At 43.8% G+C, this 18,626-nt stretch overlaps 1 protein-coding gene across 1 annotated transcript in view; it reads right to left on the bottom strand.

Moving 5' to 3' along the window:
- The window catches only part of LOC138854541 (transient receptor potential-gamma protein-like), a 109,273-nt gene that overhangs the window by 28,229 nt on the left and 62,418 nt on the right, over positions 1-18,626 (bottom strand). The window contains exons 4-5 of the mRNA XM_070098364.1: positions 12,490-12,619; positions 11,507-11,614 (exon numbers count right to left, since the gene is read on the bottom strand). Coding sequence (XP_069954465.1) covers positions 11,507-11,614; positions 12,490-12,619 — 238 coding nt within the window. The remainder of the gene's footprint in view (positions 1-11,506; positions 11,615-12,489; positions 12,620-18,626) is intronic.

Here is an 18,626-nt window from a genome sequence, read left to right on the forward strand (position 1 = left end):
TGGATACATTGTTGCCCCATGACTGTGTTCCTCGATACATTGTTGCCCCATGACTGTGTTCCTGGATACATTGTTGCCCCATGACTGTGTTCCTGGATACATTGTTGTCCCATGACTGTGTTCCTGGATACATCGTTGCCCCATGACTGTGTTCCTGGATACATCGTTGCCCCATGACTGTGCTCCTGGATACATTGTTGCCCCATGACTGTGTTCCTGGATACATTGTTGTCCCATGACTGTGTTCCTGGATACATCGTTGCCCCATGACTGTTTTCCTGGATACATTGTTGCCCCACTACTGTGTTCCTGGACACATTGTTGCCCCACTACTGTGTTCCTGGACACATTGTTGCCCCACTACTGTGTTCCTGGATACATTGTTGCCCCACTACTGTATTCCTAGATACATTGGTTGCCCCACTACTGTGTTCCTAGATACACTACTTGTCCCACTACTGTGCTCCTAGATACATTGCTTGTCCCACTACTGGTTTCCTAGATACATTGCTTGCCCCACTACTGTGTTCCTAAATACATTGCTTGCCCCACTACTGTGTTCCTAGATACATTGCTTGCCCCACTACTGTGTTCCTAGATACATTGCTTGCCCCACTACTGTGTTCCTAGATACATTGCTTGCCCCACTACTGTGTTCCTAGATACATTGCTTGCCCCACTACTGTGTTCCTAGATACATTGCTTGCCCCACTACTGTGTTCCTAGATACATTGCTTGCCCCACTACTGTGTTCCTAGATACATTGCTTGCCTCACTACTGTGTTCCTAGATACATTGCTTGCCCCACTACTGTGTTCCTAGATACATTGCTTGCCCCACTACTGTGTTCCTAGATACATTGCTTGCCCCACTACTGTGTTCCTAGATACATTGCTTGCCCCACTACTGTGTTCCTAGATACATTGCTTGCCCCACTACTGTGTTCCTAGATACATTGCTTGCCCCACTACTGTGTTCCTAGATACATTGCTTGCCCCACTACTGTGTTCCTAGATACATTGCTTGCCCCACTACTGTGTTCCTAGATGCATTGCTTGCCCCACTACTGTGTTCGTGGAGACAAGAACCATAGCACTGCACGAAAGGCTACACTGCCAGGCTGGAGTGTGTTTGACACGGACCTCAGACAATGTGTGATGCAATTGATGAATTCAGAACGAGATTGTTAGCAACACAGTTGACAATTAGTGCAAGTGTTTGAGCTGGTGTGTGTACTCACCTAATTGTACTCATCTAATTGTGGTTGCAGGGGTCGAGACTCAGCTCCTGGCCCCACCTCTTCACTGAACGCTACTAGGTCCTCTCTCTCCCTGTTCCATGAACTTTATCATACCTCGCCTTAAAGCTATGTATGGTTCGTGCCGCCACTATATCACTCGCCGGACTGTTCCACTTCCTGACCACTCTATGACTGAAGAAATACTTGTTAACTTCCCTGTGACCCATCTGAGTCTTCAACTTCCAAGAGTGACCCCTTGTTTCTGTGTCCCATCTCTGGATCATCATGTCTTTGTCCACCTCGTCTATTCCACGCAGTATTTTGCACGTCGTTATCATGTCTCCCCTAACCCTCCTGTTCTCCAGTGTCGTCAGGCCGATTTCCCTTAACCTTTCTTCGTAGGACATTACCCTTAGTTCTGGAAGTAACCTTGTAGCAAACCTTTGCACTTTCTCTACTTAACGTGCTTGACCCGGTGCGAGTTGCAAAGTGGTGCTGCATACTCCAGTATGGGCCTGACGTACACGGTGTACAGTGTCTTGAAAGATTACTTACTTAGGTATCGGAACTCTATTCTCAGGTTTGCCAGGCGCCCATATGCTGCAGCAGTTATCCGGTTGATGTGTGCTTCCGGAGATGTGCTCGGTGTTATGCTCACCCCAAGATCTTTCTCCTTGAGCGAGGTCTGCAGTCTTTGGCCACCTAGCCTATACTGTGTGTGTGTGTGTGTGTGTGTGTGTGTGTAAGCTGGTGTCAGTGTAACAGGTCCTCGCCACCAGGATGAAGGGGGCATGGACCCCCCACTGCTATCAGCTACTACTGACTATCTACTCCAGTAAGCATTGGCTGGCCCAATGATAACCCGCTACTGGCCCACTGCTGACTCACTACTGGCCCACTGCTGACCCACTACTGTCCTACTGCTGACCAGTTGCTGACACATTACAGCCTACACGGAAGTCAGCCACAAACAAAAGCTGGCATTCAGCAATATATAAAGTCAATTTGGATATACACAGAGCATTAGTATTAACGTAATTTATATAATAAACATCGACCCCAGCTAAAACTTCAATACATACACTAATACACTGTCACAAGAAACAGGGAAGATATGAGCCCCACTGAGTATATTGTAATTACGAGAGGGGATAAATCTCTCTATCTTTGTTGTTGCTTGTGATATTTTTCTCTTTTTGTGAGAGTATGTCGAGTTACTTTATGCTCTATCTTTAATTTTCAAGTGTATCTTAATAGACTTCTTTTAAGTCTTATATAAGAAGCAAAAGCCCGACAAAATAACAATTAAACATTAAAATGGTATAAAATACCGACAGGTTGTTAGGTATATGTGTCTTACCTAACAACCTGTCGGTATTTTATACCATTTTAATGTTCAATCTGTCAGACACTGCAACACAAGGGTATCTTGGTACAGACCTGCAATCAACTTCGACAACCTCTACTAATGAGAACAGCTGGATTTGAGAGGGACCTGACCTCCCAACATCTGCGTTCTTACTTCTACTAGTGACCTTCGTCTCACCTCCTGGTGCTATATAAGGCTCCATCCTATCACTTCAACTCCATATTGTTTCAGACTTTGGAACAATGCTCTTCTCCAGACTGAGGGACTGACCACCTCAAAACTTTAAGGGTGATGGACTGTTTACATCGTCTTCAAGTCTCTTCTGCTTCTATCAACTTTTCTGTAGTCGACTGAAGAAGCCTATTGTGTAGGCGAAACGTTTCGAAATAAAGATACCTAACTGTTGCATATGTGTCTTACCTAACAAAATAACAATTAAATAATTTTAACTTATAAGAAATAAGATACATTAACTCTTACATAAAATACAGACTGGCTCTTTACCCTACACTATAAGGGACGAGAATTCATAATACAATTTAGCAACTTTTAGTTCAAGTGGCTTTCCATAGTCTTGATATATAATTAAACATATTTATATCTCTTTCTTGGCACCACAGTTCTTATCTCAAAAGCATTACTATAGGTCGTCCTTATACATACAAGAATAAATACAAGTGTCCTTGGATAACCACTGGTTTCTAGTGTGATAATTCAACAAACAATAAATTAAATTAACAATAAATTATCAATAAATTATCTTATTGGAACATAACAGACGTAAATATCCAAACCTAAACATATTACCGAGATTCCCCATAGAATCACAGATGAAACATAAATACTTCCCTTTCACTGAATATATGTCCAGATCAATATAAATTACGAATCTAATAATGCCCAGAGAACACTAAGATGTGAATGACTCACTCTGAAGATACTCGCTATCTTAGTATCCACCAGACTCGCTAAGCCTCGTTACCTCTGTTCTACTGACACCTAAGGTAGCAATGAACGAAGTTCGTCCCACCAACGGAACCGATATTTTACACAGAACTTGAGCGCAGATAAAGTTCAATGAAAAGGAGGTGTTTTCAGAGCGAGAGGCAAGTTCCAACTGCCCTCTGGTTACTGCTCTAAACCAGACAACAACTTCATCAGTAAGATAACAACTTGAGTGACTCGTTGATACAACTAGTGGATTGTAGTTAACACAGCAGTTTACAGGCTTAATTCAATAAAATCTGTTATTTCTATATACATAACTAAATATTACATGGTCAGGTAATATTATAAATTCGAATGTCTTCATTTTAGCTATTAATGAAGACATACACAATATAATATTCAGTGCAGAAAGAAAAAAACTATAGATGTAATAAATACCCCTTAAGTCTGAGACCAGGGACGCAACGTATGCTAAATCAGACATTAATACATACATGGAGGGATACACACACCACTGACAGTAGAGGGATACCTATGGAGGGATACACACACCAGTGGCAGTAGAAGGATACCCATGGAGGGATACCCACACTAGTGACAGTAGAAGGATACCATGGAGGGATACCGACACCAGTGACAGTAGAAGGATACTCATGGAGGGATACACACACACCAGTAACAGTAGAGGGATACCCATGGAGGGATACACACACACACCAGTGACAGTAGAGGAATAACCATGGATGGATACACACACCAGTGGCAGTAGAAGGATACCCATGGAGGGATACCCACACCAGTGACAGTAGAGGGACATCCATGGAGGAATACACACACTAGTGACAGTAGAAGGATACCCATGGAGGGATACCCACACTAGTGACAGTAGAAGGATACCCATGGAGGGATACACACACCAGTGACAGTAGAAGGATACCATGGAGGGATACCGACACCAGTGACAGTAGAAGGATACTCATGGAGGGATACACACACACCAGTGACAGTAGAAGGATACCAATAGAGGGATACCCACACCAGTGACAGTAGAGGGATACCCAAGGAGGGATACACACATCAGTGACAGTAGAAGGATACCCATGGAAGGATACACACACCAGTGACAGTAGAAGGATACCCATGGTGGGATACACACACCAGTGACAGTAGAAGGATACCCATGGAGGGATACACACACTAGTGAGAGCAGAGGGGCACTCATGGAGGGATACCCACACCAGTGACAGTAGAGGGATACCCATGGAGGGATACACACACCAGTGACAGTAGAAAGATATCCATGGTGGGATACACACTCCAGTGACAGTAGAAGGATACCCATGGAGTGATACCCACACCAGTGACAATAGAGGGATACCCATGGTGGGATACACACACCAGTGACAGTAGAAGAATACCCATGGTGGGATACACACACCAGTGACAGTAGAAGGATACCCATGGATGGATACACACACCAGTGACAGCAGAGGGATACCCATGGAGGGATACATACACCAGTGACAGCAGAGGGATACCCATTGAGGGATACACACACAGAGATAAACAAAGGAAGTTCGTCAGGATCACTGCCTAAGACTTCGTGGATCAGAAATTTCACGATAACTGCGTAAGGGATAACTGACGCAATTTGTTAGGATAAATGCGTTAGATTACGCGCAAGATACCGTGTGGTAAATGAGAGAGAGAGAGAGAGAGAGAGAGAGAGAGAGAGAGAGAGAGAGAGAGAGAGAGAGAGAGAGAGAGAGAGAGAGAGAGAGAGAATGTGTGTATTCACCTATTTGTGGTTGCAAGGGTCGAGTGCTAGCTCCTGACCCCGTCTCTTCACTTGTCGCCAGGTCCACTCTCTCCCTGCTCCATGAGCTTTATCATACCTCTTCTTGATATGTATGTATGTATTCTGCCTCCACTACATCAAACTCCAGACTATTCCTTTTCCTGACAACTCTGTAACTGAAGAAATACTTCCTAACATCCCTGTGACTCATCTGAGTCTTCAACTTCCAGTTCTGACCTCTTGTTACTGTGTCCCTTTGTTGCTGTGTCTCCTTGTTGCTGTGTCCCATCTTTGGAACATCCTGTCTCTGTCCAGCTTGTCTATTCCTTTCAGTATTTTGTATGTCGTTATCATGTCCCCTATCCCTCCTGTCCTCCAGTGTCGTCAGGTAGATTTCCCTTAACTTATCCTCGTAAGACATACCCCTTAGATCCAGGACTATTCTTGTTGTAAACCTTTGCACTGTCTCTAATTTCATGACGTGTTTGACCAGGTGTGGGTTCTATACTGGTGTGTGTGTGTGTGTGTGTGTGTGTGTGTGTGTGTGTGTACTCACCTAGTTGTACTCACCTAGTTGAGGTTGCGGGGGTCGAGTCCGAGCTCCTGGCCCCGCCTCTTCACTGATCGCTACTAGGTCACTCTCCCTGAGCCGTGAGCTTTATCATACCTCTGCTTAAAGCTATGTATGGATCCTGCCTCCACTACATCGCTTCCCAAACTATTCCACTTACTGACTACTCTGTGGCTGAAGAAATACTTCCTAACATCCCTGTGATTCATCTGTGTCTTCAGCTTCCAACTGTGTCCCCTTGTTACTGAGTCCAATTTCTGGAACATCCTGTCTTTGTCCACCTTGTCAATTCCTCTCAGTATTTTGTATGTCGTTATCATGTCCCCCCTATCTCTCCTGTCCTCCAGTGTCGTCAGGTTGATTTCCCTTAACCTCTTCTCGTAGGACATACCTCTTAGCTCTGGGACTAGTCTTGTTGCAAACCTTTGCACTTTCTCTAGTTTCTTTACGTGCTTGGCTAGGTGTGGGTTCCAAACTGGTGCCGCATACTCCAATATGGGCCTAACGTATACGGTGTACAGGGTCCTGAACGATTCCTTATTAAGATGTCGGAATGCTGTTCTGAGGTTTGCTAGGCGCCCATATGCTGCAGCAGTTATTTGGTTGATGTGCGCTTCAGGAGATGTGCCTGGTGTTATACTCACCCCAAGATCTTTTTCCTTGAGTGAGGTTTGTAGTCTCTGACCCCCTAGACTGTGTGTGTGTGTGTGTGTGTGTGTGTGTGTGTGTGTGTGAGTGTGTGTGTGTGTGTGTGTGTGTGAGTGTGTGTGTGTGTGAGTGTGTGTGTGTGTGTGTGTGTGTGTGTGTGTGTGTGTGTGTGTGTGTGTGTGTGTGTGTGAGTGTGTGTGTGTGTGTGTGTGTGTGTGTGTGTGTGAGTGTGTGTGTGTGTGTGTGTGTGTGTGTGTGTGTGTGTGTCTGTGTGTGTGTGTGTGTACTCACCTAGTTGTACTCACCTAGTTGAGGTTGCGGGGGTCGAGTCCGAGCTCCTGGCCCCGCCTCTTCACTGATCGCTACTAGGTCACTCTCCCTGAGCCGTGAGCTTTATCATACCTCTGCTTAAAGCTATGTATGGATCCTGCCTCCACTACATCGCTTCCCAAACTATTCCACTTACTGACTACTCTGTGGCTGAAGAAATACTTCCTAACATCCCTGTGATTCATCTGTGTCTTCAGCTTCCAACTGTGTCCCCTTGTTACTGTGTCCAATCTCTGGAACATCCTGTCTCTGTCCACCTTGTCAATTCCTCTCAGTATTTTGTATGTCGTTATCATGTCCCCCCTATCTCTCCTGTCCTCCAGTGTCGTCAGGTTGATTTCCCTTAACCTCTCCTCGTAGGACATACCTCTTAGCTCTGGGACTAGTCTTGTTGCAAACCTTTGCACTTTCTCTAGTTTCTTTACGTGCTTGGCTAGGTGTGGGTTCCAAACTGGTGCCGCATACTCCAATATGGGCCTAACGTATACGGTGTACAGGGTCCTGAACGATTCCTTATTAAGATGTCGGAATGCTGTTCTGAGGTTTGCTAGGCGCCCATATGCTGCAGCAGTTATTTGGTTGATGTGCGCTTCAGGAGATGTGCCTGGTGTTATACTCACCCCAAGATCTTTTTCCTTGAGTGAGGTTTGTAGTCTCTGACCCCCTAGACTGTACTCCGTCTGCGGCCTTCTTTGCCCTTCCCCAATCTTCATGACTTTGCACTTGGTGGGATTGAACTCCAGGAGCCAATTGCTGGACCAGGTCTGCAGCCTGTCCAGATCCCTTTGTAGTTCTGCCTGGTCTTCGATCGAGTGTATTCTTCTCATCAACTTCACGTCATCTGCAAACAGGGACACCTCAGAGTCTATTCCTTCCGTCATGTCGTTCACAAATACCAGAAACAGCACTGGTCCTAGGACTGACCCCTGCGGGACCCCGCTGGTCACAGGTGCCCACTCTGACACCTCGCCACGTACCATGACTCGCTGCTGTCTTCCTGACAAGTATTCCCTGATCCATTGTAGTGCCTTCCCTGTTATCCCTGCTTGGTCCTCCAGTTTTTGCACCAATCTCTTGTGTGGAACTGTGTCAAACGCCTTCTTGCAGTCCAAGAAAATGCAATCCACCCACCCCTCTCTCTCTTGTCTTACTGCTGTCACCATGTCATAGAACTCCAGTAGGTTTGTGACACAGGATTTCCCATCCCTGAAACCATGCTGGCTGCTGTTGATGAGATCATTCCTTTCTAGGTGTTCCACCACTCTTCTCCTGATAATCTTCTCCATGATTTTGCATACTATACATGTCAGTGACACTGGTCTGTAGTTTAAAGCTTCATGTCTGTCTCCTTTTTTAAAGATTGGGACTACATTTGCTGTCTTCCATGCCTCAGGCAATCTCCCTGTTTCGATAGATGTATTGAATATTGTTGTTAGGGGTACACATAGCGCCTCTGCTCCCTCTCTCAATACCCATGGGGAGATGTTATCTGGCCCCATTGCCTTTGAGGTATCTAGCTCACTCAGAAGCCTCTTCACTTCTTCCTCGGTTGTGTGCACTGTGTCCAGCACTTGGTGGTGTGCCCCACCTCTCCGTCTTTCTGGAGTCCCTTCTGTCTCCTCTGTGAACACTTCTTTGAATCTCTTGTTGAGTTCTTCACATACTTCACGGTCATTTCCTGTTGTCTCTCCTCCTTCCTTCCTTAGCCTGATTACCTGGTCCTTGACTGTTGTTTTCCTCCTGATGTGGCTGTACAACAGTTTCGGGTCAGATTTGGCTTTCGCTGCTATGTCATTTTCATATTGTCTTTGGGCCTCCCTTCTTATCTGTGCATATTCGTTTCTGGCTCTACGACTGTTCTCCTTATTCTCCTGGGTCCTTTGCGTGTGTGTGTGTGTGTGTGCGTGTGTGTGTGTGTGTGTGTGTGTGTGTGTGTGTGTGTGTGTGTGTGTGTGTGTGTGTGTGTGTGTGTGTGTGTGCGCGTGTGTGTGACACACCAGTACCCTCCCTTCTCTCCAGTCATCTGCCAACCATCACAGCCTACTTGAACTGTCACCCCAAGGCGAGCCTACCAGCCTCTCAGTCACTTCCCTTCAGCTACCTGGCCAGTCAGCCAATCAGATCCACGATAACTACCACTCAGACACATAGGCAAGTTTTAATTGGCTGCCTGGGGCATCAGGAACCCTGGCAGCAAATGTTCCTAAGATTGACTCTGAGAGAAAATGTCCGGAGTTTCTGACTCTAGTTTAATTAGGTCTTCCAGCAGGTGAGGAAAGGTGAGGGGAAGGTGAGGGGAGGGGGTTGTGAGGGGAGAGGAAGGGGTTGTGAAGGGAGGGGAAGGGTGGTAAGAAGGGTGATAGGGAGTAGGGGGTGGATGACTGATAACGATGGCTGCTAGATAGGGGGGGTTGTATTTTTAGAGGGAGAGAGAGAGAGAGAGAGAGAGAGAGAGAGAGAGAGAGAGAGAGAGAGAGAGAGAGAGAGAGAGAGAGAGAGAGACAGAGACAGAGAGACAGAGGGAGAGAGACAGACAGACAGACAGACAGACAGACACAGTTGAGAGAGAATATTAATATTATTATTATTATTATTATTATTATTATTATTATTATTATTATTATTATTATTATTATTATTATTTTATTATTATTATTGTCTTTATTAATATTATTATGAGCTTTATTGATATTATTATTATAACAATAATAATAATTATTATTATTATTATTATTATTATTATTATTATTATTACAGTATAGTGTGGGTGGCCGAGTCATCAACTTCCATCTACGTCAATACATCCACTTCCTCCATCCTTCCTGATACATAGAGATGGAAGACACATGTGTATCCATTAGGTAACTTTATTCCGAAACGTTTCTCCCGTCCAGTAGGCTTCTTCAGTCGAGTACAGAGGCGGCAGCTGAAGCAATAGAGATGTGAAGACGTTGTAATCAGTCCCTCACCCTTGAAGATGTAGATCTGAGGTGGTCAGTCCCCAGCTTCCTTCCAGACACACAGAGATGGAGGACAGATGAGGAATCAGAGTAGACAGGTAACCATCTCCATCAAGGGACTGATCACCCCTGAGCGAGGATCATTGGCTCTAACGAAGGCAACAAACCAGGAGGAATTAGCTTAAAGGACCGTTGAAACGAATCGGAAAATGTATTCTGGAAATAAAGGAAGGAAGATCTGCGGACGAATGAGGGTTGGAATAAACTAAGAGAGAGAGAATCGACCCCGTCCCCCCCCCCAAATGATTTGTTTCTGCTGGATGACCTCTGACCTTTGACCTCAGAGCTTGACCTTTGACCTTTGAGTTAGTGTGGGCGTGAAATTTATGCAGGAATGAGGCTGAGGGTTAGGAGAGAGAGCGAGAGCGAAGAGAGGGAGAGAGAAGGAGAGAGAGAGAGAAAGAAAGAGAGAAAGTAAGAGATAATGATTCGATATACTGTATATATATATATATATATATATATATATATATATATATATATATATATATATATATATATATATATATATATATATATATATATATATATATATATATATATATATATATATATATATATATATACATATATATATATATATACATATATATATATATATATATATATATATATATATATATATATATATATATATATATATATATATATATATATATATATATATATATATATATATATATATATATATATATATATATATATATATATATATATATATATATATATATATATACATACATATATATATATATATATATATATACATATATATATATATATATATATATATATATATATATATATATATATATATATATATATATACATATATATACATATATATATATATATATATATATATATATATATATATATATATATATATATATATATGAGTGGGGTGAAAGGGTTGAATGATGATGAAAGTATTTTCTTTTTGGGGACTTTCTTTCTTTTTGGGTCACCCTGCCTCGGTGGGAGACGGCCGACTTGTTGAAATATATATATATATATATATATATATATATATATATATATATATATATATATATATATATATATATATATATATATATATATATATATATATATATATATACAAAACAACCACTGTGAAAGAATAGAGAAATTCCAAGCGCTTTCGTGACTACTCACATTATCTGAAATCACCTGTTTACTGTGATCTTATTGCATATATATATATATGTATAATTTCACTCATTTATTAGGGATAGAATGTGTGTGTGTGTGTGTGTGTGTGTGTGTGTGTGTGTGTGTGTGTGTGTGTGTGTGTGTGTGTGTGTGTGTGTGTGTGTGTGTGTGTGCGTGTGTGTGTGTGTGTGTGTGTGTGTGTGTGTGTGCGTGTGTGTGTGTGTGTGTGTGTGTGTGTGTGTGTGTGTGTGTGTGCGTGCGTGTGTGTGTGTGTGTGTGTGTGTGTGTGTGTGTGTGTGTGTGTGTGTGTGTGTGTGTGTGTGTGTGTGTGTGTGTGTGTGTGTGTGTGTGTGTGTGTGTGTGTGTGTGTGTGTGTGTGTGTGTGTTTGTGTGTGTGTGTGTTTGAAGATACAGTCATAGTACTTACATGAGGTTCTCCAGGGATGTGTACTATCTCCTCATGTTCCAATAGAACCTCGACGGCCTCCACATACTCCTCACTGATAGCGTGTAGGAGAGCGTCTTTGGTCTCCACCTGTGTAAGATATAACAACATGAGAAGATAAGAGACAGTGGAGCACTGCAGCAGGACTACTGGCCCATGCTAGGCAGGTCCACCTCATACCTATCCACACACACACATGTACCCCTCCAACATATATTTAATATGGAGATTACATGAATACAATGGAGAGAGAGAGAGAGAGAGAGAGAGAGAGAGAGAGAGAGAGAGAGAGAGAGAGAGAGAGAGAGACAGAGAGACAGAGAGACAGAGAGAGACAGAGACAGAGAGAGACAGAGACAGAGAGAACATATTTTCTATATAACTAATAAAATCCAGTTTCACTATAAAATTATATACATATAGACTTAGAACAAGGTAGAATAATGTTTGCTTAGCGAGGCACAACAATGACCATCACACAGGGTAACAATAATGTTCTAGAGAAGTGGCTGTTAGATCTAAACCGCTCTATCCTCTTTGATATCATCTCTTCAACTCTGGTGAATTAAAAGTGACAAAACAGAAGTGCAGAGCAAATTGATGTTGTATTCAGAATTTACATTGTATAATTAACCGAAGGCAGGTATGATATTTTAGTGAATTACTTTTGTACAAATTAAAGGTAACATCTCCCTCTCTGGGAATTAAACGTAGATGGGATGGGGGATTAAGAGAGGGAGGCAGGGGAGAAGTAAGGGAGAAGGGAGGGAGAGGAGAGAGAGAGACAAAGAGAGAGAAAATTCATTTAGGATGGGAGGTGAAAGGGGCCACACATGATAGCAGGGCCGGTTGAGAGGGGCACGGATAGTAGTAGAGTGGGGAAAAAGATGGCTGTAGAGAGGGGCATAGAGGGTGTTTTGACAGGTGTTGAGGACAGGTGTTGAGAATAGGTGTAGAGAACCCACCTTAAACTCAATGAGAAGTTCGACCATCTCAAGATTCTCGTTGTCTATGGCCATAAGCAGCGCTGAGCGTCCTAAGGGGTCCACACAGTTGATGTTCATACTGCCAGAGTCCCTGGTCCTCAGCAGCATCCTACCAGGCAGAGACAGTCTTAGTACATGGCAGTACATGGCGGTACACGACAATACACGGCAGTACATGGCATTATATGGCAGTACATGGATGTGCACGGCATTACAAGCAGGATCCCAGGATCCCAGGTAAGTAGGATCCCAGGCAAGCAGGATCCCAAGCAAGCAGGATCCAAGGCAAGCAGGATTCTAGGCAAGCAGGATCTTAGGTAAGCAGGATTCCAGACAAGCAGGATCCTAGGCAATCAGGATCCCAGGTAAGCAGGATCCCAGACAAGCAGGATCCCAGACAAACAGGATCCCAGACAAGCAGGATCCCAGACAAGCAGGATCCCAGACAAGCAGGATCCCAGACAAGCAGGATCCCAGACAAGCAGGATCCCAGACAAGCAGGATCCCAGACAAGCAGGATCCCAGACAAGCAGGATCCCAGACAAGCAGGATCCCAGACAAGCAGGATCCCAGACAAGCAGGACCCCAGACAAGCAGGATCCCAGACAAGCAGGTGTAATCTCTTTCCACTCATTCTCTACTTAAAAAAAGTTTGGTTAATAGAGTTTGAAGTCTATCGACTACTCAAAGGGCAGCATGACTTCAAAAGATATCAATAGCCAGTCGCACAAGATACCAGTATAACATCAAAGGATATCAATAGCCAGTCGCACAAGATACCAGTATAACATCAAAAGATATCAATAACCAGTCGCACTAGATGCCAGTATAACATCAAAAGATATCAATAGCCAGTCGCACAAGATACCAGTATAACATCAAAAGATATCAATAGCCAGTCGCACTAGATACCAGTATAACATCAAAAGATATCAATAGCCAGTCGCACAAGATACCAGTATAACATCAAAAGATATCAATAGCCAGTCGCACTAGATACCAGTATAACATCAAAAGATATCAATAGCCAGTCGCACTAGATACCAGTATAACATCAAAAGATATCAATAGCCAGTCGCACTAGATACCAGTATAACATCAAAAGATATCAACAACCAGTCGCACTAGATACCAGTATAACATCAAAAGATATCAATAGCCAGTCGCACTAGATACCAGTATAACATCAAAAGATATCAATAGCCAGTCGCACAAGATACCAGTATAACATCAAAAGATATCAATAGCCAGTCGCACTAGATACCAGTATAACATCAAAAGATATCAATAGCCAGTCGCACTAGATACCAGTATAACATCAAAAGATATCAATAGCCAGTCGCACTAGATACCAGTATAACATCAAAAGATATCAATAGCCAGTCGCACTAGATACCAGTATAACATCAAAAGATATCAATAGCCAGTCGCACTAGATACCAGTATAACATCAAAAGATATCAATAGCCAGTCGCACTAGATACCAGTATAACATCAAAAGATATCAATAGCCAGTCGCACAAGATACCAGTATAACATCAAAAGATATCAATAGCCAGTCGCACTAGATACCAGTATAACATCAAAAGATATCAATAGCCAGTCGCACAAGATACCAGTATAACATCAAAAGATATCAATAGCCAGTCGCACTAGATACCAGTATAACATCAAAAGATATCAATAGCCAGTCGCACTAGGTACCAGTATAACATCAAAAGATATCAATAGCCAGTCGCACTAGGTACCAGTATAACATCAAAAGATATCAGCAGTCTTATTCATTAAAGATGACTATCCCCTGGTCACAATCAGTCAACAATACGTTAATACCTAAAACAGATACATCTTACTGTGTATCACTGAACAAGTGTGTAGTTACTGACTCTTACTGTGACGTTTCCGTCGCTGGCAGAAGTTTCCTTCATGTTTCTAACACTGTAATAACTGCTGGCTAACTACATCTAAAAGTTAAACATAGTTGAAACAGATATTTTTGCAGTGGGTAATGTGGCGCAGGTTCCGTCGCAGTGTGAGCAGAAATAATAGAATTGATGTTTTATCACGCAGAAATTAAAAAAAAAAATCACAGTTTTCAATCAGACTTCCACTGTTGTCTCAGTAGAAAATTGTTTAGTGATGGTAAATCTTAAGGAAGAACTTGCATCCTTAGCCTTCCAGTAGGAGTGGCCGGATACATGACCGACGGACACATGACCGACGGATACATGACCGACGGACACATGACCGACGGACACATGACCGACGGACACATGACCGACGGACACATGACCGACGGACACATGACCGACGGACACATGACCGACGGACACATGACCGACGGACACATGACCGACGGACACATGACCGACGGACACATGACCGACGGACACATGACCGACGGACACATGACCGACGGACACATGACCGACGGATACATGACCGACGGACACATGACCGACGGATACTTGGCCGACAGACACATGACCGACGGACACATGACCGGCGGACACATGACCGGCGGACACATGACCGACGGACACATGACCGACGGACACATGACCGACGGACACATGACCGACGGACACATGACCGACGGACACATGACCGACGGACACATGACCGACGGACACATGACTGGCGGACACATGACCGACGGATACTTGGCCGACGGACACTTGGCCGACAGACATTTGGCCGAAGGATAATTGGCCAAACGGACATTGCACCGACAGCCATTTGGCCGAATGGATAGTTAGGTTAATTTATCAATGCCAGTTCGGCTACATGTCCACTCGGTGAAATGTCCGTCGGTCAAATGTGTGTCGACGAGGTGTCCGTCGACCAAATGTCCAGAAGCCTCTATTGGGCCCACCACTTTCTCCCCTGAATGTGACGTGGAAAGTCACTGTAATACTAAAGTCTACTGAGGGAAGTACTGAATGTGACGTGGAAAGTCACTGAAAGACTAAAGTCTACTGAGGGAAGTACTGAATGTGGCGTGGAAAGTCACTGTAATACTAAAGTCTACTGAGGGAAGTACTGAATGTGACGTGGAAAGTTACTGTAAGACTAAAGTCTACTGAGGGAAGTACTGAATGTGGCGTGGAAAGTCACTGTAAGACTAAAGTCTACTGAGGGAAGTACTGAATGTGGCGTGGAAAGTCACTGTAAGACTAAAGTCTACTGAGGGAAGTACTGAATGTGGCGTGGAAAGTCACTGTAAGACTAAAGTCTGCTGAAGGAAGTAGTGAATGTGACGTGGAAAGTCACTGTAAGACTAAAGTCTGCTGAAGGAAGTAGTGAATGTGACGTGGAAAGTCACTGTAAGACTAAAGTCTGCTGAAGGAAGTAGTGAATGTGGCGTGGAAAGTCACTGTAAGATTAAAGTCTGCTGAAGGAAGTAGTGAATGTGACGTGGAAAGTCACTGAGGGAAGTACTCAGCAGACTTCACTTCCGGATCCGCTTGTTTGTTAACTGTAATTCCTACACAGTTGTAACTCGTTGTGTCTGAGAGGAACTTGTGTCAACTACTCCTATGGATCAGTGGCATACTAGCACATAGCACATTCCTGTGGATCAGTGGCATACTAGCACATAGCACATTCCTGTGGATCAGTGGCATACTAGCACATAGCACATTCCTGTGGATCAGTGGCATACTAGCACATAGCACATTCCTGTGGATCAGTGGCATACTAGCACATAGCACATTCCTGTGGATCAGTGGCATACTAGCACATAGCACATTCCTGTGGATCAGTGGCATACTAGCACATAGCACATTCCTATGGATCAGTGGCATACTAGCACATAGAACATTCCTATGGATCAGTGGCATACTAGCACATAGAACATTCCTATGGATCAGTGGCATACTAGCACATAGAACATTCCTATGGATCAGTGGCATACTAGCACATAGAACATTCCTATGGATCAGTGGCATACTAGCACATAGCACATTCCTGTGGATCAGTGGCATACTAGCACATAGCACATTCCTGTGGATCAGTGGCATACTAGCACATAGCACATTCCTATGGATCAGTGGCATACTAGCACATAGCACATTCCTGTGGATCAGTGGCATACTATCACATAGCACATTCCTGTGGATCAGTGGCATACTAGCACATAGCACATTCCTGTGGATCAGTGGCATACTAGCACATAGCACATTCCTGTGGATCAGTGGCATACTAGCACATAGCACATTTCTGTGGATCAGTGGCATACTAACACATAGCACATTCCTGTGGATCAGTGGCATACTAACACATAGCACATTCCTGTGGATCAGTGGCATACTAACACATAGCACATTCCTGTGGATCAGTGGCATACTAGCACATAGCACATTCCTGTGGATCAGTGGCATACTAACACATAGCACATTCCTGTGGATCAGTGGCATACTAACACATAGCACATTCCTGTGGATCAGTGGCATACTAGCACATAGCACATTCCTGTGGATCAGTGGCATACTAGCACATAGCACATTTCTGTGGATCAGTGGCATACTAACACATAGCACATTCCTGTGGATCAGTGGCATACTAACACATAGCACATTCCTGTGGATCAGTAGCATACTAACACATAGCACATTCCTGTGGATCAGTGGCATACTAACACATAGCACATTCCTGTGGATCAGTGGCATACTAACACATAGCACATTCCTGTGGATCAGTGGCATACTAACACATAGCCACTACTGGGATCTTAAGAGGCAGAAGAAATGGTGTCAGTAAATTATGAGGATACATGAGGATGTATCTAATGGCGTCCACATCACTCCCAACACTCAGATGTGACCAGAAGTCTAATAGCGTCCACGCCACTACCAACACTCAGATGTGACCAGAAGTCTAATAGCGTCCACGCCACTCCCAACACTCAGATGTGACCAGAAGTCTAATAGCGTCCACGCCACTACCAACACTCAGATGATAGTGTTCCCACTCACCCAGTACTATAATTAAGGAAACAGTTCAAGGAAAGATTCACTACCGGGATTCACTACCGGGTCTAACAAGGCTAAAATACTACCTGACTCTTGCTAACTCAAAGTTTGAGCATTATTTGAGTATTATTGAGGAAGTCCATGCTGGAAGATGTAAAGATGATCTATCAGTCACTCTCTCCTCTTCCCCTTCATCATCATTTTAGCACTCTTCTTCTGTCCCATACCTATTCCTTTATCCTGCGTCTCTCTCCGCTTTTCTCCCTTCCCCTTGCTACTTTTCTCTGGCTTCTCCCCTATATCTCTCTCTTTCTCTTTTTCTATGCATTTCACTCATACTTTCTATCACATTTTCGTCCCACTGCTTTTTTCTCTCTCTATGTATCCTACCCACCCTCTGTCTCTTCCTCTCATTGTCTCTTCCTCTCTCTCTCTCTCTCTCTCTCTCTCTCTCTCTCTCTCTCTCCTCTCTCCTCTCTCTCTCTCTCTCTCTCTCTCTCCTCTCTCTCTCTCTCTCTCTCTCTCTCTCTCTCTCTCTCTCTCTCTCTCTCTCTCTCTCTCTCTCTCTCTCTCTCTCTCTCTCTCTCTCTCTCTCTCTCACTCCTGCACCCACATTCAGCCATTGCCAATTCCACATCCGTCCACAGACTCCCTAAGCCCTTACAATCCCTGCTCCTAGCCTGGCTGTCTCTCTCGTATTTGTTACACACACACACACACACACACACACACACACACACACACACACACACACACACACACACACACACACACACACACCAGGATAAAGGCTTCATTAATCTCACGACAGCAGGCTGACACACACTCAAACCCTCATCACACACCTGCATAAATATCTATCCAGGGAATTATGTTTGCAAATAACACAGGTATGCCTCCATAACAGCTGCTCAAACACTCGTCCAGAAACAGTTGTTCACAAGCACTTGTTGATAAATGCTATATAACAAGCACTCAGATATCACCACTGGAACACAAATACTCAGTCATCACCACTGGAACACAAACACTCAGTCATCACCACTGGAACACAAACACTCAGTCATCACCAGTGGAACACAAACACTCAGACATCACCACTGGAACACAAGCACTCAGTCATCACCACTGGAACACAAACAC

This window comes from Cherax quadricarinatus, chromosome 4, assembly GCF_038502225.1.
Source record: "Cherax quadricarinatus isolate ZL_2023a chromosome 4, ASM3850222v1, whole genome shotgun sequence".
Lineage (NCBI taxonomy): Eukaryota > Metazoa > Arthropoda > Malacostraca > Decapoda > Parastacidae > Cherax > Cherax quadricarinatus.